This window comes from Triturus cristatus, chromosome 3_2 (genome assembly GCF_964204655.1).
Source record: "Triturus cristatus chromosome 3_2, aTriCri1.1, whole genome shotgun sequence".
NCBI lineage: Eukaryota > Metazoa > Chordata > Amphibia > Caudata > Salamandridae > Triturus > Triturus cristatus.
In genome coordinates this window covers 1,029,241,695-1,029,267,034 of record NC_140584.1, presented here as the reverse complement: position 1 = coordinate 1,029,267,034, position 25,340 = coordinate 1,029,241,695, and the positions used below count along the sequence as shown (strand labels likewise).

The 25,340-nt window shown below is 45.5% G+C and overlaps 1 protein-coding gene and 1 long non-coding RNA gene across 4 annotated transcripts in view; one reads left to right on the top strand and one right to left on the bottom strand.

Moving 5' to 3' along the window:
• Positions 1-6,558: 6,558 nt before the first annotated feature.
• LOC146859037 (uncharacterized) lies at positions 6,559-24,399 on the bottom strand. 2 transcript variants are annotated; one of them, XR_014980052.1, is made up of 3 exons: positions 24,267-24,399; positions 17,900-18,032; positions 6,559-7,186 (listed from the first exon to the last, which is right to left on the bottom strand). It is a non-coding gene; the product is annotated as an uncharacterized LOC146859037 (long non-coding RNA). The 2 variants fall into 2 exon arrangements; XR_014980053.1 differs by having other exon boundaries at positions 24,255-24,361.
• The window catches only part of BCL7B (BAF chromatin remodeling complex subunit BCL7B), a 90,834-nt gene continuing 89,768 nt past the window's right edge, over positions 24,275-25,340 (top strand). For both annotated transcript variants that reach the window (XR_014980051.1, XM_085649668.1), the window contains exon 1: positions 24,275-24,471. Coding sequence is in view for 1 of the 2 variants with exons in the window: in XM_085649668.1 (XP_085505794.1) it covers positions 24,380-24,471 (92 nt within the window). In the remaining variant the exon portion in view is untranslated. The remainder of the gene's footprint in view (positions 24,472-25,340) is intronic.

Sequence of the window (25,340 nt, the reverse complement as noted above, 5' to 3'; positions counted from 1 at the left end):
CAAAAAGACATTTCCCCTTCTCGTTCCCTATTAATCGAGTGATTATTTTTCGCACAATACTGTGCAATGTCATTTGCAAACCTGTTTCCAAGTGTTACAAAATCATCTCCTTGTCCATGAGCAGCACATTTCACAACTGCTAATTCTTTAGGCAGCTGTATCGCCTCAAGTAATTTTCCAATAACTTCAGCATTCTTTATTGGAGTCCCACTCAACGTCAAGAAACCTCTCTGTAGCCAAAGCTGGCCAAAATCATGCACAACTCCAAATCCATACTGACTATCAGTCATCACAGTCACTCTCAGATTCTCTCCAATTTTGCAAGCTTTTGTCAATGCCACCAATTCAGCAACTTGTGCAGATTTCACTCCTTTCAATGGTGATGCTTCCATAACTTCTGAAACTTTGCACACTGCATATGCTGCACTCAGCACACCCTCATCATTCCTCAGACATGATCCATCCACAAACAGCACATGATCACTCTCAAGCAATGGAAGATCTCTTATGTCTGGTCTCGGTTTTGTACAGTAATCAAGCACATCCAAACAATTGTGGTCATCTTCTGTCTTCACACCCACATTTTCAATATCCGGCAATAATGTCGCTGGATTCACATTCACACATCTCTCAAGAGTCACATTTGATGCTCCCAGAATGACTTTCTCATATTTAGTCAGCCGACTATGTGACATGTACTGAGCTCTGCTTCTTGTCAAAAGAATTGCCACATTATGAGGTACGAATACCCTTACAGGATATCCCATTATGATTCCCTCACTCTGTTCCAGGCTTCTGCATGTTGCAGCTACAGATTTCAAACAACCTGGTAAACCTACAGCTACAGGGTCAAGTGTCGATGAGAAGTACGCAATAGGCCTCCTCAGCTGTCCATGCTTCTGAATTAACACTGAAAGTGCACATCCATTTCTCTCACTGCAGTACAACTCAAACTCTTTTTCATAGTCTGGCATACCCAAAGCAGGGGCTTCACACATTCTGCTCTTCAGCTCCTCAAATGCTGCCATTTGCTCTCCATCTAGTTCCAATGGGTCTTTTACCTCACTCTTTGTCAGCTTAATCAGTGGTCTTGCTATCAGAGAGAAGTTACTAATCCACTGACGACAATAACCCACCATCCCCAGGAACATTCTCACTTCCCTCTGGGCCGTTGGGGCCTTCATTCCCCTGATGATTTTAATCCTGTCATCAGTCACCTTTCTCAGACCTTTTTCAATATTGTGTCCAAGATAATGCACCTCTTTCTTGCAAAATTGCAATTTGGCTGGAGATACTTTTAACCCTCCATCTGCCAGATGATTCAGTAAAGCTATGGTATCTACTTCACAAGCTTCACGTGTCTTTGATGCCACAAGTAGGTCATCAATATACTGCACTAGTACTGAGTTTTCAGGCATGATCAAACTCTCCAATGATTCTTTCAATAACTGATTGAATATCGAAGGACTCTCTGTATACCCCTGTGGGATACGACACCATGCTAAAATACGCTGGCCAAACCTAAATGCAAAAATCGGCTGGCTGTCATGATGTAATGGAATTGAAAAGAAAGCATGACACAAATCAATCACTGTGTACCACTCAGCATCATGTGGAATCTGATACAAAATTACTGACGGATTTGGCACAATGGGACAACATGCCACCACAATTTTGTTAACTTTTCTCAAATCTTGTACAATCCTGAACTTCCCATTAGGCTTCTTTAGCCCCATTATCGGTGAGTTACACGGACTACTCAGTAGTTCTCTCAAAACTCCTTGCTGAATCATTTTCTCAATAATAGGAGTTATTCCTTCAATTATTTCTGGTGTCATTTTGTACTGAGGAATGTTAGGATAAGTAATTCCCTCTTTCACTGAAATTTTCACAGGATCTACATTATTCATCAATCCCACATCCTCTCCAGTAAAATCCCAAACTGTCCTTTTCACTGTGTCTCTCAGCTCTTGAGGCAAATCCTCCGGATCAAACACAGCATATGCACCAACCATTTCACTCTCTCTATTTCCTAGAGTCATTCGGTACAAAACATCCTCATCTGGTGTCTCAAAAGCTATTCCATCCGGCGTACAAAAAATTGTACAGTTCATTTTGCATAGCAGGTCCCTGCCTAACAAGTTCACTGGACTAGTGTCACAGACTACGAATCTGTGCATGTCTGAAAATTTCCCTATTTGTACCCTTACTGGTTCAGTAAGACGTGTCTTGATTTGTGTATTTGCCACACCAACTACTTGGATTGCTTCATCCGAGAGAGGAAGATTTCTAATATCTGCTGACCTGACAGTTGATCTTGTCGCACCTGTGTCTACTAAAAAAGTAACACTTTCTTCATTTATTTTCCCATCTACAAATGGTCCTGCCTGGTCTATTTCTAGAGTTGCACCAAGTATGCACTCTTCCTCCTCTCCTCGGCACCGTCAATAGTCACCTTCAGACTCACTCCCTTCATTCTTTAACAAATACTGTTGTACCTGGTTAGAACGCCTTTGTTTGTTTACCTGCTCATCATTGTAGAATCCTGAATCCTGATTGTACTTTTGTGACCCTCTATTCTGCGGCAAGGGCGGTTTTGGCTCTTGACTCTGCTGTCTCACAACCTTCTGTTGTTGCTGCTGTTGATTATACCCCTCGTTCTGCACCTGTTGATTTAAGGTTTTACCCTCATTATTCGCTAATGGTGGATTGGTACATTCAGATCTCCAATGTCCCAGTTGGCCACAGTTGTGACAAGGGAACTTTTTCTTTGCTTCCTCAAGATTCCCCTTTCCTTTCCCTGCATATCTGGGCCTATTCCCTGCATTATTTGCCTGTTCCACCAACTGTGCTTCTTGTCTTTCCGCAACCTTCACTTGTGCCCACATTGCCTTTTCTTTCAGCTTTCTCTGTTTTGCTTCAATTTCATCACTGAAGTACTTTGCATGTCTCAGAATCTCATCTATTTTCTTACTCTGCCAATCCACTGTGTGCTCACGAATTCTCTCACTAATCTCAGGTCTCAGGCCATATACAAATCTGTATACAAAATGACTCAAATCTTTGTCACCCAGGTGCTCATCCCCGCTGAATTGTTTAAAAGCCAGTTTCAGCCTCTCATAAAAAGCATGAACTGATTCTTTTGCTTCCTGATGTGTTCGATCTATTTTAACCCAGTCTGTCTCTTTTGGAGGTACTTTACTTTTCAGGTATACAATCACCTGATCATACTTCCTCATTACCTCTGGATCTGGTGCTCCTGTTCTCTGATCTCTTGGATATTCCTCAGTAGGCCAACTTACAACTATTTTACACTCAGCCCACAAGTCTGCTGGAACAATTATATCAAACAGACTATTCAGGTCAATCCACAGCACTTTTGACAATTTCACAAACCTATCTACCTGCCTATACCACTCAACGGGCTTTTCTCTCAGTCGAGGGAAATCATTCGTAAATGATAAAATATCCTGTCTGGTCCATGGAACATGTACATATCCTCCTCCAGGTATTTCTCTCATAGGATAAGCATCCACTGTTTTCTCTTTTTCTCTCACAGGAAATGCTGAATAAGTCCTGTCCACTGATTCTTCCCTTTTCTTATACCACCTATCCTTCCACTTCTCTACATCACCCCATCTTCACAACAATGCGACCATTTCCTTAATCTGTCCTGTTCTACCAGCACCATTCAGATTTTCAATATCTTTGTCCGTGAAATCCATCCTGTAAGACTTCTGCAAGGCTTTCACCTTATCAATGTCAACTCCCTGCTCATTTGCTACTGCTCTTAACCTGTCATGTGTATTTCTTGCTCTCCAGGTAATGTTTTTGCACATGAATAACAGTTCTCCATCATGATGGTTTTTTAGAATTTCTGTAGGAATTGTCCCTGCAACAAGCATCTCTAATTCTACACGTAACCTGGCCACATCAATTGCCTGTGAATCTTTATCCCTCTTTTGAAGGACTCTCATCCAATCATTCAAATCTTCAGCTGTTATTTCAGTAGTTTTTCTCACTGGAACCACTTTCTTCTGTGGTTCTAAAATTGGCATCCCTGAACAACTAGCTTCACTAGCATCCAATCTCGAATTAGACTGTACCTCTAATCCTTCACTACATGTGTCATGTCTGGATTGTCTCAGATCACTACTTTCTGTCCTTTTCCCTGAGTCTCCTGAGGGACCAGCCAAACTTGTTATCCTATTCCCAACATATGGAACCACCAAACCATTCTCACTCGTCCTCTGCTTATCAAAAATAGGCATAACCGGACCTATGGTTACAGGCACCGTAACAGCTTCCAAATTCTTTGTCAGCTCTCTAATCTTTTCAGTCAGCTCTGATGTAGTTCTGGCTAATTCTCTCGTATTCTCGACACCACATCGATTCTCTCTTTCTTTTTCCCTGAAAGGATTTCCACTACTTAACTCAGGTGTCACAATTTCTGTCTCAATGATACGCAATGTATCTCTTATCGGAGAAACAACTGGTGTGCTCTCTTCTGGTTCTGGTCTATATGGAGGTGGTCTTTTGTAAATCATGTCATTCAAGACCTCATCCTCATACTCATTAACTCCATATCTTTTCACTTCTGCCTCAGGAACCCTTTCCGCACCCTTCCTTTCTTCTCTCTCGTCAACTGTTCTCATAGGATATAATCCCTCTGACATACTAGCATCTCGCCATCTCTTCATTCGATCATGATGAGTTTCACGATCATGTTTCCTCCCAAACATGTATCTGTAGTTGCCTCCAGACCTCTGTTTTTCTCGCTCATGTACTTCCTCTTCCCATTCCACTAAAGCCTCAAACTGTGTCGGCCTTGGTCTTGGGTCAAGACACAACATCTTTCCCGTAAATTTCTCAACACGGCCAGATTAAATGAACCATGTTCTGGGAATGCTAGGACACCATCTTCCTTAGTATACCTAACCCAATTCTCCAACCATATACAGGTATGATACCCATATCTCGCAGCCATGAAGGATGCAGGCGTTTTCGTTGGAGGTAACAATTCACCTTCTCTTGTTTTAACATCTTTATCCTTGTCAAACCATCGCTTTATTTTTCCAAACAAAGATTTTTTCTTTTTCTCTTCTTGGTAATACATTTTAACGTTTACCAAAACTTTCTAATCCCTTCCGTATTACAACTGTACTGTACGATTTTCATCCAATAACAGCGCGACTCACACCAACGCACCAATCCTGGAGCGTCTACGTCACCCTGTACCCCTTCCAATCCTTGCGCGGCTCACACCAACGCACCAATCCCAGCACGAACGCTGTTCTGATCCAATATCCAATCAGAGCGCGGTCTGTTTGACGTCAGCAGTCGCTGCAGTCGCTCCTACTCCTGTCTCCTGTCACTCATCTACCCCTCCTTTACAAAACTTCTCAGTAGACTTCGAGTCAAATTCTACAAAATCTATTAGTTACAACATATAAACATCTCCATTGTCTGCTTCGCTAACCACAGAATAATAAAGAAAATCTATTTCACAAGAATCCCGTCTTTCCTGAAACAGCACTCACTTCTACTCCAGTACGGAATTAATACTCTCGTTGACACAGTAGCACATCCCTCTACTCTGCCCTTCTATCATGCATTCATTAACTGTTTCCTCTAGGACTGCTCCAAAGAGTCTTACAATCAACTAAATGCTCATACATTCACGCACATTCATACAAGAAAATGTAGTACATACACACAGAATCCTTCCCGAGAACAGCGAACAATCTGTCCTGCTACAGAATTATAACACACGTTAACCAAGCAGCTTACCTCTGCCCAGTCCTTCAAACAAGCTCAGAGAATACCTATTACTTCTCCCGCGATAAGCTTTAACGGTGAACCTTACGGATCCCTGGGACTTAAGACCAGAGTTTCACAGATAACCTTCGCTACCATACGCACTCCTTTTATACCAGAAATATATTTCTAATAGTAACATACGACAATGTCACTGTTTCCGAACCCAGACAATGTGACGCGCAACTTCAATTGTCACACGTTTTTCCTGCATACATACAGGACCAACAATCCCGTCTTTCCCGAGAGCAGTATATACTTCCATCTGCCCTACTACGGAACTGCTACTAGCTCCCAAGTTCCAGAAGCACTACATATAACTCAATACGACGACTCCAACATATAGTATTAGTACATATACCAACATCAATCAATAATCAATAAATCAAAGCCAATGTACAAGCAATCTAATCAGATCAAGACAATAATCAAAACCATCAAATTCTGCTACCAGGAAATTGGTGCAGATTAGGGCATACAAATTCTCCCTACTTCCACGGATAGAGTAATTTCACAGATACACGCACATGCACTCATCATACACTTGGGCCCATTTCACTAACATATTACTCTATCAGCACTGAACCTGTGGAGAGAAAACTCCTAAACACCCTGTATCTACACTGAGGCCAATAGGATCAGTTTGACACTGTCTAGAGTCATGATCTAAACAATCTAAACAACAATAATCAAAATAGAGTACTCAATAATTGACAAGAAATAACCACCAACACTGTATTTAAAATAATGGTACTTTATCTAAAATTAGTCAAAGAAAATCAATCAAAGTAAATCATTATTCTCATAATTACCTATTCTAGCTAAATGTCATGAATGGGTCAGGACAGGTCTCTCAGTAGAAGTCTCCCGAGTCGCCGTCCTCACAGCATCGATCCTCACCAACGCAGGTTTTGGAAGAAGTGGCTTTAGACCCTCTCTAGGCTAACAATACTTATAGTAAATCTTGCAAATTAAAGAAACATAAAATGTTCTAAATATCCGCTGAACCGCTGAGCAGAGCGAGCAGGAAAGGATGTAGCATCGCTACATTTGGAAAATCTCCGCTCAGAAAAATCACAAAAATAAAAAGACGGAAGAAAGAAACTCGAGTTTTGCAAATGTTTCTTTCACGTTCACATTTCCTCGGAACCAGCATTGTAATCACAAAGTTCATTGTGGCTCCCTTGTCCTCCAAGGACACTTGGACTCTCGCCCAGAGCTGCTGTCCTCACGGAAAACTTTTAAACCAGGCGATGACTGTGGTCAGATGACTCTCGACCATGTTCAGCAAGGCCCTCTCATCAAAATTCGATCACTCGAGCGCAGGCTTTAAACGGCGGCCATTTTATGACAGGCCGAAACGTACCATCTTAATTAAAAGAGACAAAAACAACGTTACCACAGCATAGTGATTAAACAGTATTAACCCCACTAATACCCTTATGTGTATGTAATTATCTAGCCTTTGCAACACAGAAAAGCATTAGTACACGTTATTTCAAAAGCGTTTTGTGCTTTAAAACAAACAGCACTCAGCAACATTCATTTAATTAAACCTGCACATTATTATTAAGCAACATGAATGCATCCCCACGTGTAGTTTTCTCTTGTTAGTTCGTGTTGATTAATCAGAATTTCACACAAAACAAATAATTAATAGTTACAAATTAATATTTTTTTAATTTTCGACATATAGACAAACCAGAGCTTTAAAACCCAATAGATTTTCAACAGAAAACTCTGCTCCAGCATGGGGACCCCTCGGGGAGGAGTCCCCCTACTCTGCCAGCCAGGGGCTGCGGCGCGCAGGGTGCATCATTTCCGGGGCGCGAGGAACGGGGGGTATATAGGCCTCCCCCACCCACTGGCCTTCCTCTTTTGTGCCCTGTACATGCCGTCTCCCACCCGACCGCTTACCCGGCGTGGAAGCAGCGGGGGAGGCAAAGAATGTTGTAATGTTGTTCTTTTTCGTTGCAGGTGGAGTTACAGGGCGATCTGGAAGCAAATGGGTACCAAAGGGTACCTCTGCGCAGCACCATAAGGGGTACCAGAGCCAGAGCCCAGGAGCCTCATGTGAAGTTCATGGAAAACCGTGTTGGCGCCCCGCTAGTCCTTCGGGCGATTGTGGGCCTGAACAACCGGGGGCTTGCCTTGCTTTGCTCCGCCCTGAAAGGGGCGTGAGTAATAAGGGACCGTGATCCGGGAAGAGGATCACCGAAGGGGCAGAACAGATGGGGTTCGCCCCAGTGCTGCTTGGCTCATCAGGCGGGCAGGCGGCCCAGATGATTGCCTGCCCTTGGATCGCCCGTAAGATAACCCATCATATTACATAACGGTGTATGTAATAAACCTGCAGCAGTTTTTACCCAAACAAAATGTGTGTGGTGTGTGTTATTTATGCGTAGAACATGCATGCTATTGTGGGGGGGTGGGGAGTGTTGACTACTGCTGGTGCTATAGAGCTGTGTTATGCAGGACATCTGATTTGCAGCTCTGCCTTCCCTGTTACAATGTGAATCAATGCTGCCCTCTCAAAGGCAGCTATTCACAGTCTAGGTTTACAGTGAGCAGGTGTATGTGAGGGACAACGCTGGAAAACAGGGGGATACAGCGAGATCCCAGATCTGACTTATTATTAAACCAGATTCAGGATTGGGTCAGCCATGGTCAGTCACAGTGAAACACAGTACAAGTTGCCGACACCAGGACGTCAGAATGAATGGAGAAATGTCCCCTACATTTTATTATTCATTTTATTTTATTTTAAAAGATTTATATAGCGCGAACATGACCCAAGAGGGTATCAGAGCGCTTTACATAGGGGTTGTGGTATACATAGGTTAATAGCTGTTGGGGGACATAAAAGCATAGCAATATACAACACAAACAAAAAGACATAATGGCAGGCGACACGGGCTTTAGCAAATGTCGGGTAGTAGCAAAAACAGCAAAGCAAGATCGTAGGCAAGAGGAGAAAAACTGCTAGTTCAGCATGATTCTGGAGAAAAAGTGGCCATGCCTGAGCTACCCATAGCACGCTGTAGCCTTTATGACCCCCCCCCCCACCTTAGCACACACAAAAGTCATGTGTGTGGGCTGAGACCTTCCAGTGATAGGAAATGAGATCCAGAGCAGGGCTCTGTGGTGGAAGAGCACACCATATGTACATTCCTCTTAAAGAGAGTGACTACTGTAATCTCACTGGGCTGTACAAGCCTGACATGTGTTGGCAGCAACAGATTATAGTTGCAGGGTAGTTCTTGCTTTACCTGTTGCTTGCTATGGAGAGTGGCATACTGGGCTCTCATGTGTGTCTAAAATGTCAGTCTGCCAGTCCCCTATATCTTGGTTCTTTGCTCATCCATGTGTGGGATGGATGCACATGTAAGAACTTATCTGCATGGGTGGAAGTGCATGGAGTGTGTGTGGAGCATGTCCACACTGACTTCTATTTTGTATGAACAGAATGCATGCCCTACCTAAGTTGGAACACTAGAGGGAAAGCCCAGAAAACCTATGTGAATTGGAGGGCCCTTTCAGACATCCTAGGGAGCTATGTAGAGAGGGTCAGGCTAGTGAGTGATTAGGAGAGGAGATGGTGGGTCTCTATAAATCTAGGGTGTTTTCCCCTGCCCTTTCATGGGCTATGTACTCTGGAAGGGCTAGCCCCTACAGGCTCAGAGGTAGCCAAGTGACGCAGCATATATATCATTGTTGCCCTTGTTTTCAGTTTCGCCTGAAAGGAGACTCCCAGCTCAATCCCACTTTCATGCTCACATTGTGGACAAACACCATGGCTGGAGCAAACTGTGTGGGAATGGCAAAAGTGAAGAACTGCCCAGAATTGGACACAGAACTCCATGGTTGAGCTATCCACCTCCAGATTCCCTTGAAACAGAAACATGGAGAACTCTGCTTTACACTGCTAGAAAGAGCTTACTGAACTATATTAAAGAGAGCTGAGTAAATGCTAAGGAGAGACAAATGCGGTGTCTTTGCAAAAAGGATACGCTGCAATGGGTATACCCATTCCAATCTCCAGTCCAATGAGAAGTTAGCACAGCAACCACTGCATCGCTTCCTCAACTGGTGCTGCTGATACGTCCTCTGCTCACCCATGACCTGTGTGGTGATGCAGATGCTGCTGCACACCAGGCAGTAATGGCAGTCATTTAGGGGTCGTCAGGGGTCGCTGCTGCGACACCCAACATGTCCCTTGTGATCGCTGGCACTGCCTTTGCGACCCCTAGCATCAGCAGTGGCAATATCAGTGGCAGGAACAGAAGCAGCTCTTCCTTATGGACATCGGTGGTGGCCTCACTCACCTCGTTTTTTGTTAATTTTTTATTATACTAATGGTGAATAATATTACATCATTCTCTATTAGATTAATAAAAAATAGAGTACAAAAAGCTGGAATATGACTTTCCCTGACAGCTGAGGTAAGTAAAACAAAATGCTTTTAAATGTATGTATGTTGTGTGCGTGCTTGCAGTTTCGAGTGTGTTTATGTAAGAGAAAGTGTGTGAACTTGTGTGCATGTGTAGGCAGAAAGTGTGTGAATGCATGTGTATGTATAAGCATATGTATGTGTGAGTGAAAGTGAAGGTCAAGGGGCATGTGAAGTCACTTCCGCTACCCCAGGCATTTTGGTGAATTGATGTCCATGCAATCAATCAGGCTGGGGAAGGAACTGCTGCTCCACTAGCATGAGGGGCAGCAGTGCACACTCTGCAAGCAGCACGGAACTCAACACAAAGCACGGGCATAGCCTGTGTCAGAATTACAGACACAATCGAAGACCCTATGAACGACAGGGGAACCCCCAATCGGGGAGTACAGTGTGAAACCCGAGTCTGTTGATAACAGAGAACTTGGTATGATTCCAACCATAACAGAACAGTCTCCTAAACCCCCTCGCTTGACCCAGGGGATTCACAGAGACTGTGGTGAAAGACAATTAACAAAATAGACCCCCCCAAAGATGGTAAATACCACTCTGAAAGTGAATTGTTTCTTATCAGGGTATTGCTAATACCCCTTGCGATTTATTGTTTGTTGTTTTTTAAACCTTTTAGTTGTAGTCTTGAATTTTGTGTGGTTTATAGTAAGTACTTCTTTTTGTTTTTTAAAGACAAAGCACTGATTGGACATTTCATTATAGAGCTGCACTTGCTGCTTGCTGAGTCTGGAAATTCTAACCTAACACTGTCTTCTTGAGTAAGGCTTGGACTGCTCGACCCTGCTACCCTGAGAGTTAAGTGCAAAAGGGGAGTATTTGGTGATCAGTTTTGGGTCCGAGAATAGGATTAAGCCCCTGGACACCAGTGGAAAACAGCTCTCGTTAAAACGTTCTGAGCCCAGTAGCACATGACATCCCAGGGACAGCTGAAAAGCAACATTTCCACAGGGACATATTCAACCGCACCTCCACTTTGCTTGCTTTATGTCCAGAGCAGCTAGCTGCAGAGAGTGAGGGAGGCCTCTTATTTTAAGTTCCAGAGTTCAAAGACAAATCGGCTTGAGGATCAGAAATTCCCAACCCTCCTGGTAACTGGTAAGGGAAAGCTTCTGCTCAAACCACTCCATCAGTTCTGACTGACACAAAGGTTGTCCTTCATCATGTCCAGAGATCAGCTGGGCAGTCCATCTTTGGTCCTTTCTTCACTTCCATAGTGATCTAAGGTTCAGGGTGCTTGGGGTGCCATATTTATGCCCATAAAGTGCCCTGGATAGATGATCACTGGAAAAGGGGCTACCAGGATCCCTCCCTCCCTGTGACGACTTCTGGCTATGTGTGACATCTAATATTGTCAGAGTGCACCATTCGGCCCACTCCCAGGATGTCTGAACCCTTCCTTAGATATTAAGAGCTTAGAAGCCCACCCTAGAGGTGTGGCTGCCTGTGAGCTACACGTCCATGGGAATACCGGTTAGGGCACTGGTCTCCCCTCTCTTTACCTGCCACTATGTCTAGCTGCACAAAGGGGAAACACTTCAGGAGTATGATCGACATTTGCTCACCAAAAGCGACTTCGTCTTTGACACTCCCTTTTTAGGCCAACACCATTAATGGCTTCCTGCAAGGGGGAAGGAACACCTCCCTCTGTAGCAAGCTACTATTGTTTCTGAGCATGGGAGTCATCCACACTACTCCCCAGGAGGGCAGACGGCTGTCTGCTGGCCAGCAACCATGTGAGGGCATTGGACAAACAAGACTACCCCGACTGGCAACTTTCTAAAAGTTGCTTTTCCATAAAAGTGACATTACATTTGACTTTGGCATCAAGTCGGGTTTAATGCCACAATTAATTTGATACCTTGAAAGGCCCATTTTAGAAGTCCCATTCAGAGTTAGCTAGGCTGAGTGGTCAGCTGGTAACTCCGTGTTAGCCACCGGGCTTTTAACTTTTCCACAGCAAAAATGACAATTTGGAAGTTTTTCTGTCAAGACATATAAAAAGTAAATGTCCTACTTACTAATACACAGCGCCCTGCCTCAGGGCTCCATAAGCCTTATTTAGGGGAAACTTACATATATTATAAGAGAAGTGGGGACTTTGCCATTGGTTTAAATGGCAAAGTTGAACTTGCAGTTTAAAACTGCTCTTCCATGCTGCAGTGGCAAGCTGGGAGCCATTTTGTATTTTGTCACATACACGGTGGCACAACCAGTGCTGCAGCCCTGGGGGACACTCTGTCTTTCTAATCCAGGGTACCCTTGGTACCATATACTAGGGACTTGTAAGTAAGTCAGCTTATGCCAAATGGGGTAGCCAATTCAACATACATTTTGTAAGGAGTTAGAACACAGGCACTGAGGTCTGGGTAGAAGGCCTCAATGGACTCTGAAAGTCAAAAAAACAGAAGCATCTGTCAACAACGGGGGTGATCATGCAAAAAGAGGCATTTCCTTACAGAATGCTTAAATTAATCTCAGCCACTGGTAACTAGTCAGGCTGCATCCCAATTCATTGTTATTTTGCACATCATGCACCAGTATTGACCCTGCTCTAATGGGAACAGTCCAGCCTGAAATGTCTGTCCCAGTCCTCTCTGAACCGGAACACTAGCAACCCAGGACTGGTTTTGCCCTAATTAGGACTCATCAGCCAGGTACTGCTTGGTTCCAGCTACACAAGTTTGCACAGGAAGCACGTGTTCTTACCTGTCCCACCCAGGGCAACACACTACAGTATACAAAACATTGATAGAGGGAATGCTTGAATTAAGCTAAACCACTGGTAATTACTGGGGCCACATCCCAATACATAATTATTTTGCACACCATGCGACCTCAGTTTGGCCCCAGCCATATGCAAATCAGTCTTGACCCTGCCCCAAAGCGCACAATCCAGTCCGAACTGCCAGGTTAGGGGCTACCTGAACCAGGTTCTCTTTTTAAAAAGATCGTTGGTCAACAATTTGGGCCTGCCACTCCTAAGGTTCTGGATTCTTTTATGACATTTTTGACCAAATCAAGTAAAAAAAAAATAATTCTGAACTAGTTTCACTGATGTCCAAGCGTTGGGCTATATCCAGTGTAGTGTCAGCATCTAGGGTAAACAATATGATTCTTATGATGCTTTCTTTCAACTCAGCTTTAAAAAGTGGTTAGCTCATATCCAAAACTCACCAGTCCAGTAGGTGGTCATTCCACCAATTCTAGTCTTGATTAAGATCAGAAGAACAAACCATTCATTTAATTTATTGAGACATCTCGTGCTCTAAACGTGTATTTGATACACATCTACGTTATATCTAAGGCTGGACAAGTGAGACAAAATTCCATTGGTATCCCTAGCAGGAGAATCGATCGCAGAAGGTTAAAAATAAGTCTAATCAAACCGGAAAGACCAGAATCTAAAAAAGTAGCTAGACAAATCTAGAATACTTTAAATGTGTTTGCTTGGTTACAGAAACTGTAACCGGTGTCTGCCATGATTTCTTGCTCATGCTAACTTGGCATCACCGCAGGTGCCAGTGTCCAAGCCTCAGATATATTGCTTCCAGGCACACAAGAAGGACTTCTGGGCCTGGTGCCACTGCACCCGCTGCACCATTCAAATAATAACCCTGTTGCCTGCAAGATAACTGTACTTGTGACTGCCAGCTTAGTAGTAAAATATAGCAATATTTGGTGTTTAGTGGAGTTATGACAACTTTTGGACCTGGTGCCACTGCACCTGCTGCACCATTCAAATCATGACCCTCTTGCCTGCAAGATGATTACACTTGTGACTGCCTGTTTAGTAGTAAAATATAGGAATATTAGGTGTTTAGAGGAGTTCTGACAACTTTTTGGCCTGGTGCCACTGCACCTGTTGCACCATTCAAATTATGACTATATTGTATGCAGGGTAACTGCACTTGTGACTGCCTGGTAGTAAAATATAGCAGTTGTAGGTGTTTAGTGGGGTGCCTAGAGCTTTTGGTCCTGGTGTCACTGCACCTGCGGCACCATTGAAACAATGACTGTTGTCAGCAAGGTAACTGCACTAGTGACTGCCTGTTTAGTTTTAAATGTTATCAATAATCTGGGTTCAGTAGGGTCTCCAGAACTTTGGCACCGGTGCCGCTGCACCATTCAAATCAAGCCCCTTTTAACTGCAAGGTCACTGAAATTGCGAATGCCTGTTTAGTAGTCGAATATAGCAATATAATGTGTTTAGAGGAGTTCTGACAACTTTTGGGCCCTGTGCCACTGCACCTGCTGAACCATTCGAATCATGATCCTGTTATCTGCAAGGCAACTGCACTTGTAGTTACCTGTTAAGTAGTAAAATATAGCACAGCTCTTGTATATTAACTTTATTTTTAAGCATGACCTATTGGCTTTGTTAAAGTGTTTCATCCAGGTTATACAGCAGCACAGTAGCTGTGCAGTGTAGCTGAGAGTAAAGAAAAACAAAGCTCTATGACGTGGTCCACACTGTCTGCGCCATATCGCCTTTCTTTTTTTTTTACTTTCACCTATGCTGTACAGCAGCCACTCTGCTCTACTATATGGTTACACCAAACGCTGAAAGAGCCAATAGATCTTGCATAGGCAAAACCTGTTGGCTTTGCCAGTGCTTGTTTTACACTACTTTCTTGAACTCCACCGAGAAGGAAGGTCAGAGAACAGGGCTTCCAAGCCTGCAGACTTCATGCACTAAAACTAAAAGAACAGAAAGAAAATTGAGATTTTATAATGGCTAACACCCTCCACGTCTTCTCGAGCACACTGATGACAAAGTATGTGACATCTGGCCTGTCTTATTAACAAAAAGTCTCTTAATGATCCTTCATTGAACAGATCTCAGCATGTGTGGATGTGCAGACATGTAGCTAGCTAGATCCCAGTGATGGGTGTGGGTTTTGTCTCCAGACCCTAGCAGTGAAACTCTTCATTTTCACAGTTTGCGATGATGGCGAGAGGGACCCTGTCTGCCTGGTGCCATGGCTGGAAGAAAGAGAGAAGGCATTTGTGTAAGAAGGAGAAGCCTCTGGGAGTCTAAAATCAGATGCTCAATCACTAAAAAATAATGCATCTTCAGTGGATAAGACAATAAGACATCTTCAGTGGCGAGGTTGTTAGGGTTACCAGCCTCGTGGTTTGGTGGATGTGTTGTCCTTTAGCCATTAAAAATAAAAGACGTTACTTGAGAAAGGTGACGGGTCTGTAGTGCAACTCTCATAGTTGATAAAGATGTATTTTTCCTGAAATAGCCAACTTTTTAGTGTTGTTAATTATGTGGGATTGCAACACAACAGTGTACTCATTTTATTAACATTGGCGGGATCAAGGCTGTTGGCCCCACGTTGGAGTGTAAATAATAGAAGCAGCAGCTTCCCCACATTTCTTCATGGAGTCAAGAACTAGTTTTATATAACATGACTTGGCCCAAAGTCATTAGATCACTTTACATGAGCACCTGATCACATTATGCAGGGCATGGTTCTTTTTGTTTCAGACACAGGGGAAATTAAGTGATTTGCCCTGAATCATAGGATGCTGAACTAACACTGGGACTCAAACCTGCTGCCATCGCTCCAAAGTCAGTAGCTCTGACTGTTGGGCCACAACTGATCTACCTACCTTGTTAGGTAATGTCATCCCAAATGACTTCTGACATCATCAATGATAATAGTAAAGGCATCTGACATAAACGGGGACATCGCACACATGCTATTTGCAAAGTAGAAGAGCTAAAGGTGGTGAACAGCGGAACGTTAATGGTTCCCTTGATATATGGACTGTTGTACTTCACTCCAGAGGCTTAAGGCATTTGGTGAGATTTTAGCAACACTTGTTGTTGTGACATAGCGCTCCTAATGTTAAGAGCAATGGTGCTGCAGCGCTACAATTCCAATCGGGTCCTCATTTAGAGTTTGGCGGTATGCAATGTTCTGTAAAAGCTTGGTTACATGAAATGACCACCTCCTCGGATTTGAAGGTTGCTGTATGTGGTAAATCCAACAGGCTGATGGTGGCTCCACAACTGATAACGTATAACAATTGCTCCACCACAAAGCAGGTGGTAACCCCTCAGAAATACCAACCAAGAGGCCCAGCCACTTTCATCAACATGTCGGAAGCATTAACTACCCGTCAAAAGGCTGCTGAATAGATGTAGTGTTATTGCATTCTGCTATCTACTGGCCCCAATCCGCGAGTTTCACTTATTTTGTAAACGTTTGTTGAATAGTACACTATTTTCACGTAGCCTTGGCACTTACACTAGCAATAGCCTAGTTCCTGAATTTTCCATGTTTGACAGTGATAGCCTGTGTGGGAAGGAACAACTAACAGGACGCTTAATCGATTTAAAATATCGTGTCATTCTTCCCAACAGCTGCCGATCTCCAGCACACACCCAACACTACTCTCCTGAGGGTTAAAAGCAGCTCCTCGTCGGCTTCTCATCCTTACGGAGGCCTCTCAGCAGGAAGCTTGGGGCAACAGGCTACCTCGGAAAGATGAGTCGAAATAAACAATCAGGAATGCAGTGCCGTCCTCCCCCTCAGATGTTTACTTCTGCTGCACAATAGCAGATACAATGGAAATAGATCCACCTTGTATCAGGGGAAGGGAAGGTGGGATGGGAAAGCAACACAGGGGTGTGGCTGAAGGGAGGCAATGATGTCAGAGACACTTGGAGGCAATGTGGAATACAGAGAGCGATGGACGTGCAGAGGATTTGCAGTTATCCCAGAGCTGCTGACTTTGGAATCGGGGACCCGAGTTTGATTCCCATCGTCAGCTCAAACATCCTGTAATTCTTGACAACTCACTCTCCTAGTGAAACAAAAAATATTTGACTGTGAGCAATATAACTGGTGCTCAAAGTAAAGTGTGCCAATACACATAGGACCAAGTTGCTGCTAAATAATAAACAAGCAGCGACGAAGAGGAAAAGATGACAAAAATAAAACAAGTGCGGTACTATAAGCTGTCACTAAGTGTCCTCTGGGACCTCTTTTTGTCACATATGGTACTGCAACATGGCTAGGCAAAGGATATGGCGCAGCAGTGTGAGCTGTCGACTGGTGAGCTGTGGATCCATGTTCAAGTCTGCTGTTGGCTCGAACATCCTGTGATGATGAGCAAATTGTTTAATTTCCCTGAGCCCATAGGTGGGCTATATAAATAAAAGTGTTTAATGTAAAATAACATAAGAATTAAATGTAGCGATCTTGGGGGTGGGCAAGCGGGGTCGTGCAGGGGACTGGGAGTAAATGGCAAAGGGATATTAAACGAGGGCACTGCTTTGCAAATTATGCATAAAGTAACCACAAAAATTAGCAAAACAGCAGTGGCTTTGGAGGGGTGGTGGGGGCCTGCGAGCAGTGTTGTGGGAGGGATGAGTGTAGGGTGACCAGAAGTCCCGGATTTGCCCGGTCAGTCCCAGTTTTTCACCAACTGTCCAGGCAGATTTCAGCAATTTTGTCTCATGTCCTGGTTTTTAGAAGGGGTTGACTGAAAAAAGTGAGAGGCAATTTTTGGGGTGTTCTAAAGCTTTGCTAGTTAGCAACTGTTATAAGTAAGCAATTTAATTAATAGGCATGATTTTGATTGTAGAAATTATATTGTATTTACTTTCTTAATGCATCTTCTGTGATCCTATGTTGATGACAGCTGTCATTTTGCGCCATTCCGTGGATGAAAAATTGTAGTCCTTCTTCTATTTTCTCCAAATGTCCCAGTTTTTGGTTCTCAAGATCTGATCACCCTAGATGAGGGGGAGGCAGGGGCGATAAAGCGACCATTAGCAAATGAAGTGACAAAAGTGTCATTGCACAAGTAAACAGAACAGTTAAGGAGCAAAGAGGCAGGCCAACTAACAAGCACTGCCTAGGCGAGACCTAAAAAAAAAATACAAAAAAAAGGAGTTCTCTCTAAGTATAAATAACTTGAACAGTAAGAACACATGCAAGAGGGGTCATCTTCATGGGAGGATACAACATTCCAAAAGAAGGGACTACTAAGTGTATTTATCAATAAAAAGCCAGCATTTCTAAAGAACTGCAACAGGAACCAATGAAAAAGATGGGCGTTTTTTCCAAGCCATATCCTGATACAGTATGTCTCAAAGACACAGCGCAAGTGCTGCCTGGGCGAGACCTAAAAACAGGGGCTGCTTATTTTATCTTTTTTAGCTTGGTATTTCACATAAGATTGCTTTTAGCCAAAGTAGATGAGTTAGGGCAGCGTTGTTTAGGGTAACAGAGATCTTTCATGTTAGCAAAGAGGTCGAACACTAGTAGGAAACAAAATGAAATATATAAAGTAAAGTCAACTTTTGCATAAATTGTTAGCGTGATGACAGGTGTAGTGTCGCGGTCTAGTTGACCGGGCACTACGTCATCACGCGAATGCGCGAGACGGCCGATTTGACACGTCTGCGCATGCGCGAGTGAGCGCGAACAACGCGAGGGTGAAACGAAGCGTTCGGAGGCGGCTGCCCGGCACTCTTATGTGTACTACGTATAAAACCAATAAAACATAGGATAAAACCTGCATTGGCTGCTGTATATCACTGGGGGAAAAGGAAAACATTATAGTGGCAACGAGGATGGGATACAGAGGACCCTGAAGGTCATCCAGGACAGAGGAAGCTCCCCAACAGCAGGAGAACCGGAGGAGACGACGCCCGACAGGAGCAGGAACACCAGGGGGTCACAGGAAAGACTCCAGGACACCGAGAGAGCGCGGCAGTGGCAGACGCAAGCCAGCGGGAGGCAAGAGAACACGCAGGAGTGCCAGCCAAGTGCAAGAAAGCGTGGTAAGCAAGACAGGGGCGAAAATTAGAAGAGGCCCTGGCGGAATCAGGAAGGGAAGGCGCAGAAGGGACCGAAGAGGCCCAGACGACCCAAAGAAAGGGACAAGGGACGGAGGCACCAGGTAGTCCCAGGAAACAGGCGGAAACCAAGATGTGCGCACAGGCATCAGCGCTAACGACGCCGGTCCCGTTCCTACCAAGACCAGGGGAGCCTCAAATGAAATGGGAGGATTGGAGAGAATATTTCAAAAATTACCTTGAAGTACTGGAAGACGAGAATGAAGAGGCATTCTCCAGCAGCCGGAGGAAAAGGATACTCTTGCACAATCTGGGACCAGAGGGCATACGAGTATTCCAAAACCTAACGCCGGTCACTCGTCCAGCAGCGGACAATGATGTGTTCAAACACGCTATTGAAGACTTGGATAACCATTAGCGCCCTGCAGTCTGCACATCTATCGACCGCTACAATTTCCAGCAGAGAAAGCAAGAAGCGGGGGAAACGATAGACGACTACGTGGCAGCACTAAGGAAGCTGGCGATAACGTGTAAGTTTGGAGCTCTACACGCCGACTTTATAAAGGACCAAATTGTCATGCACACGACAAGCAAAACGGTGCAGGACAAATTGTGGGCAAGCGGAGACGCAACGTTAAAAGACGTGATAGCCATCGTGAAAAGAGCAGAACTGACCAAGCGCTGCGCAGACGCAGCGAAGAGAGACCAGACCCCGAGACCAACGGTAAACAAGGTGGAAGACGCCGACCAATATGGTAGAGGAAAACCGACGCCAGGAGAAAATAAGGGAACGTACAAAGGGAAAGGAAAGCCGGGACAGACGTGGAAACAGGACAAAGAAGGAACGTCGAAGTGCTACAGGTGCGGTAGCCCGAGCCACGCGGCGCACGACAAGCGTTGTCCTGCCTTCAGAGCTAAGTGCGCGTTCTGCGGCCTGGTCGGCCATTATGAGAAGGTGTGTCGCAGGAAATGGAAACAGCGCGCAGTGAAGTATGTAGCACAAGACCGAGGAGAAGATGAAGAGGGCCAGGAAGAAGATGACGAAGTGCTGTGCGTGGAAGACCAAGTACTAGGTATTGACGGCAGAAGAGCTCGAAAACCCCAGTGTGACATCCACATCGGAGGAGTGGAAATACCCATTGTAGCGGATTCAGGGTCCCCCTATACGATCGTCCAAAGGTCGGTGTGGGAAGCGAAATTCGAACCGACAGTGGGTCCACATCTGGAACCACCGGACATACGGCCTGTCACCTACACGGGGGAGCCTATCCCAATGGTGGGATTTAGGAAACCGCTCTTCCAGTTCAAAGAACGCAGCGCCCAGTGCAAATTGTACGTTGCAGAGAAGGGACCCTCGGTCCTGGGGTGGATGGACCAAGGGGAATTGGGCATACAACTGCATCCGGGAGGAGACACACAAGTGTTAGTAGCGTTGGAAGGAAGATGGTCAAAGGCAGCGGGACTGCGAAGCGCGTACCCAAAGATATTTGGGGACAAGATAGGGAAATTGGAAAAGTTTACTCACAAAATTGTGCTAAAGGAGAACGTCCAACCGGTCACACACAAAGTGAGGAACATACCGATCGCCGTGAGAGAGGCAGTGCAACAGGAGTTACACCGACTGGAAAAAGAAGGGATCATTGAACCCATTGATAGCGCGGAATGGTTGGCGCCATTAGTGGTGGCCATGAAACCGTCAGGCAAGGTGCGCTTATGTGTGGACCTCAGAGAACTCAACAAATGTATAGTGGTGGAGAAGTACCCGCTACCACGTATAGAGGAGATGCTGGCACGAGTGAAGTGGTTCTCTACCATCGATCTAAAGTCAGCTTACCATCAGGTAGTCCTGCACCACACGAGTAAGAAACTGACGTCCTTCATAACTCCCTTCGGGTGCTATCAGTTCTGAGGCATGCCCTTTGGGCTGGCATCGGCAGCGGCGGTCTTCCAAAAGCTAATGGCCCGACTGTTCAAGGACATAGAGGGAGTACAATACTTCCAGGATGATATCCTAGTGATGGGGAAGGAACAAGACGACCACGACGAAAAGCTGGAGGTGGTGCTCATTATCCTGGAGGACAACGGACTAACGGCAGAATGGGAGAAGTGCCATTTCGGCATGTCGTCGGTCACCTACCTAGGGCACGAAATTGGAGAGAGTGGGATAACACCAAAGAAGGGGAACGTGACAGCCATATGCGATGCTCCTCCACCCGCCACCAAGGAGGAAGTACGATCCTTCCTAGGGATGGCGGAATACTATAGTAAGTTCGTCCAACATTTTGCCACGAAAACGCACCACATGAGGCAGCTCACGAGGGAGAAAACAGCATTCGCATGGACGGAAGTAGAGCAAGAAGAGTTCGACATAGTCAAACGAGAAATAAAATAAGCCAAGCTATCCCGCTACAAGGGTACGATCCCCTAGGGAAGTCGATCCTGATGACAGATGCCAGTGAAAAGGGGTTGGGTGCAGTGCTCATGCAAGAGAGGCAAGATGGCAAGAAGGAGACGATCAGCTTTGCATCGAGATCACTGACGAATTCCGAACAAAAGTTCAGCGTGATCGAGAAAGAGATGCTGGCAGCAGTATGGGCCATGGGGAAATATTGCCAGTTCTTGTGGGGCACGCGATTCCTGCTGAAGACAGACCACAAACCCCTGGTGAAGGTATTAACGTCCAGTGGTCATGCCGGCGCGACTCCCCGAATAGCGAAGATGACACTGAAACTATTGGAATATCGCTATGACGTGAAATATATACCAGGATCGAGGAACAAGATAGCGGATTATCTCAGCCGGGCGGCGGCAAAGGAGAGTGCAACAACGGGCACAGAAGAAGATGAGGAGATGGTAGCCTTGATGGAGGATACGGAAAGGGCGATAAGCAGGAGAGAATGGAAGGACGCCTACGGAGCAGATGGAGATCTGGAGGAAGTTAAGAAATACATAATGCGAGGGTGGCCTGATAGGAGACATCAGAAGCCCCAAATTCGGCAATTCTATGAAGTCAGGGACGAGTTATCGGTGGGAAATGATGGGGTGTTCGTATACAGAGGAAACCGGGTGGTACCACCAGCAGAGATAATACCACACCTTCTGAAAATAATACATGAGGGACACCTGGGAATCGTGAAAACGAAAGCTCTAACTAAACTAACATATTGGTGGCCGGGCATGGACCTCCAGGTGGAGAGGCATGTCAGAGACTGTGTACAGTGCCAAGGAGCTGACAAAATTCTGAAACCCATGAGACCAGCTCTAGGGAAGTTCACGAACCCTTGTAATCCCTGGGAAGAAGTGGCGGTGGACATCTTGGGGCCGGTCCTCGACAACATGGGCATTCCGAAGTACATATGTGTGATAGTGGACAAATACTCAAAGTGGCCAGAGGTTCACATCCAAGAAGAAATGGACACAGGCACGATCATTCGATTCCTTACAATGGTATTCCTCAGGGAAGGCATCCCCAGAGCCATTATAAGCGACAACGGACCCCAGTTCACCTCGGACAAATGGAACCGATTCGCAGAAAGAAATGGCATACGACTTAAACACACGGCAGTATATCACCCTGCCAGCAACGGCCAAGTGGAAAGGTTCAATAGGGTGATAATGGGCTCTAAACAGGCAGCTATCTCCGGAGGCAAGGACTGGGAAAAGGAGGTACTAAGCACTCTATGGGCATACCGCATTACCCCCACTAGCACAGGGTACAGCCCGTTTCAAATTTTACGCGGAAGGCAACCCTTCACGAAAGACAATGTCGCGTGGCAGGAGAAGACAATCACAAGCAAGTGGTCCCCTGCAGTGGTGCAACATAACCTGGAGAAAGCGCGGAGGATATATACTGACCATTACAACAACAGAAAGAACGTGAAGGAGACAGCTTTGGAAAAAGGGGAGTGGGTCAGAGTAAAGCTGGCAATCCTCAAGAGGAAGGGAGACAGCAAATACTCCCCACCCCTGAGAGTGGAAGAGGTGTATGACAGAGCGGCGCTACTCAGTGACGGGAATGTATGGTCCCAAGACCGCATGGCCAAGTGCAACAAAATCTTACAGTGGCCCCGAGAGGACAATGAAGGAGTGACAGCCCCAGAGAACATGAGGAACGAAGAAGGAACATCTAATGGAGAAAAGGGAGAGAGTAGGCAGGAAGATCAGATCAACGAAGAGGATGAACGAGAAAGACTACATAGGGAAGAAAGGACCCGGGAAGAGGGTGAGAAAGGAGGAAGAGAAGGGAAAGGTACCCCAGAAGTATGAAGGGGAAGCCCTGTCGCAGCAGAGAGTCGAGGACACGCTACCCCGGTAAGATACACCCGAGTGGGAAGAGCGGTGGTGAGACCAGCCAGGCTTAAGGACTATGAACTGGAGTAATAGACTATGGACGGTAACCCAGTCTCAGTTATGTAAATAGTTTTGTGTGTGGTGTAAAAAGGGGAGATATGTAGTGTCACGGTCTAGTTGACCGGGCACTACGTCATCACGCGAATGCGCGAGACGGACGATTTGGCACGTCTGCGCATGCGCGAGTGAGCGCGAACAACGCGAGGGTGAAACGAAGCGTTCAGAGGCGGCTGCCCGGCGCTCTTAGGTGTACTACGTATAAAACCAATAAAACATAGGATAAAACCTGCATTGGCTGCTGTATATCACTGGGGGAAAAGGAAAACATTACAACAGGCTCTTAATATCCGTTTTCTGTCTGACTTGGGTTCAGTTTCTGGACTGCTAGAAGCTATTTGTTGTCGAGTGTTGTACATTTATAAAGCGCTTACTACCACTGTTGAGGAGCGCTCTATTGACGGGCAGAATGCATAAGGTTCAAAACGAGGACAGACTCCAGGGTGAGAAACAGATTATTCGACTATTTGAATACAAGAACTCGGGTTTCCATCCCCAACCAGATTAATTTTAGTGTTTAGAGATGATAACGTATCCTACAAGGAGAAAAGCAGAATTGCAAAATGTGATTTCCTGTGGTATGTGTGCGGTCACGCATACATAAATGAACATATTCCACAAACTTTGTTAAAGCGTTTTAGCAACTAGGAGGCAAGGATTAGCCACGCAGCCACCGATAGCCCTCACTACTACTACACGAGTTGATCCGCTTGGGGAGGGTTGCAGGGTGGCACGATTAAGGCTTACGTCAGCACGCACCATCCCTCATGCTCCGCCCGTTTCTACGTTGAGAGTGAGTGACGAGCGAAGAAGGCCACGGGACTGCCCCGGGAAAAGTAGAGGGTCACGAGTCGCTGTGGTCCAGCGCCACCATGTCCGGGCGCTCTGGCAGAGCCGAGACGCGCAGCCGGGCCAAAGATGACGTTAAGAAAGTGATGGCGGCCATCGGGAAGGTGCGCAAATGGTAAGACGGGAGGGAAGGAGCCGGCGGCTGCCAGCTTTCCCCTGCCTGTGGGTAGTGCCTAGGCTTGCCGTTTGACAGCGCGGCCGCCTTTTTCCCGTGACTGAGAGCAGCTGTGGCCAGTTATGGCACTATAGATCTGTGATGGAGTGATCATGTAGCCAATGGCAGTTTCGGTGGTATCTGACGAAGCACGTGTGCTTCGTTGCCTTACCGTATCCTCCCCGTGGGCGTAGTCTTCACAGCAGCGGCCATCTTAAAGTCAGTCAATGCCTCTTGATTCTTCTGAACTTAGAAGTAAGAATAGTGTGAAGAATTTTGAAGTCATATTAGTTTTTGCCTGACAAGGTTATGGCTGTTGAGAGAAGATGGTCCGTATTTTACACGACACAACACTAGACGGGCGATTAGAACAAACGCCCAGGTAATTTGTATTCTCTTTAACGTTGTCTGTGAAGGGTAGCTTTATACAGCACGAACTCGACCCGAAGGTATTTGGGAGCTTTACATGAGCACAAGTTACATTGCACAAGGACACATTCATTTTGGTTTTTAGGCTCTGGGAGATTACGCGATTTGCCCAGAAGCACATGATGTTGAGCCGATACTAAGGCTCGAACCCGGATTCCCAGTTAGAGAGTTGGCGGCTCTGGTCGTTACACCTCATCCTCGTCTCTTCCTTGTCACAGTCAATACACATGAGGTGGATCACACCTAATGACATCTAAAAAATACAGGAAGTGGTAATGGATATGCCGTAAACCCAGTGCTTTAAATGGAAAAAAATAAGTGCAGGTACTCACCAAAAATAAGCAGTGGATTGGGGATGAAGTTTGGGGCGGGGCTATGTTTTTTACCGTTCTGCGCTTTGA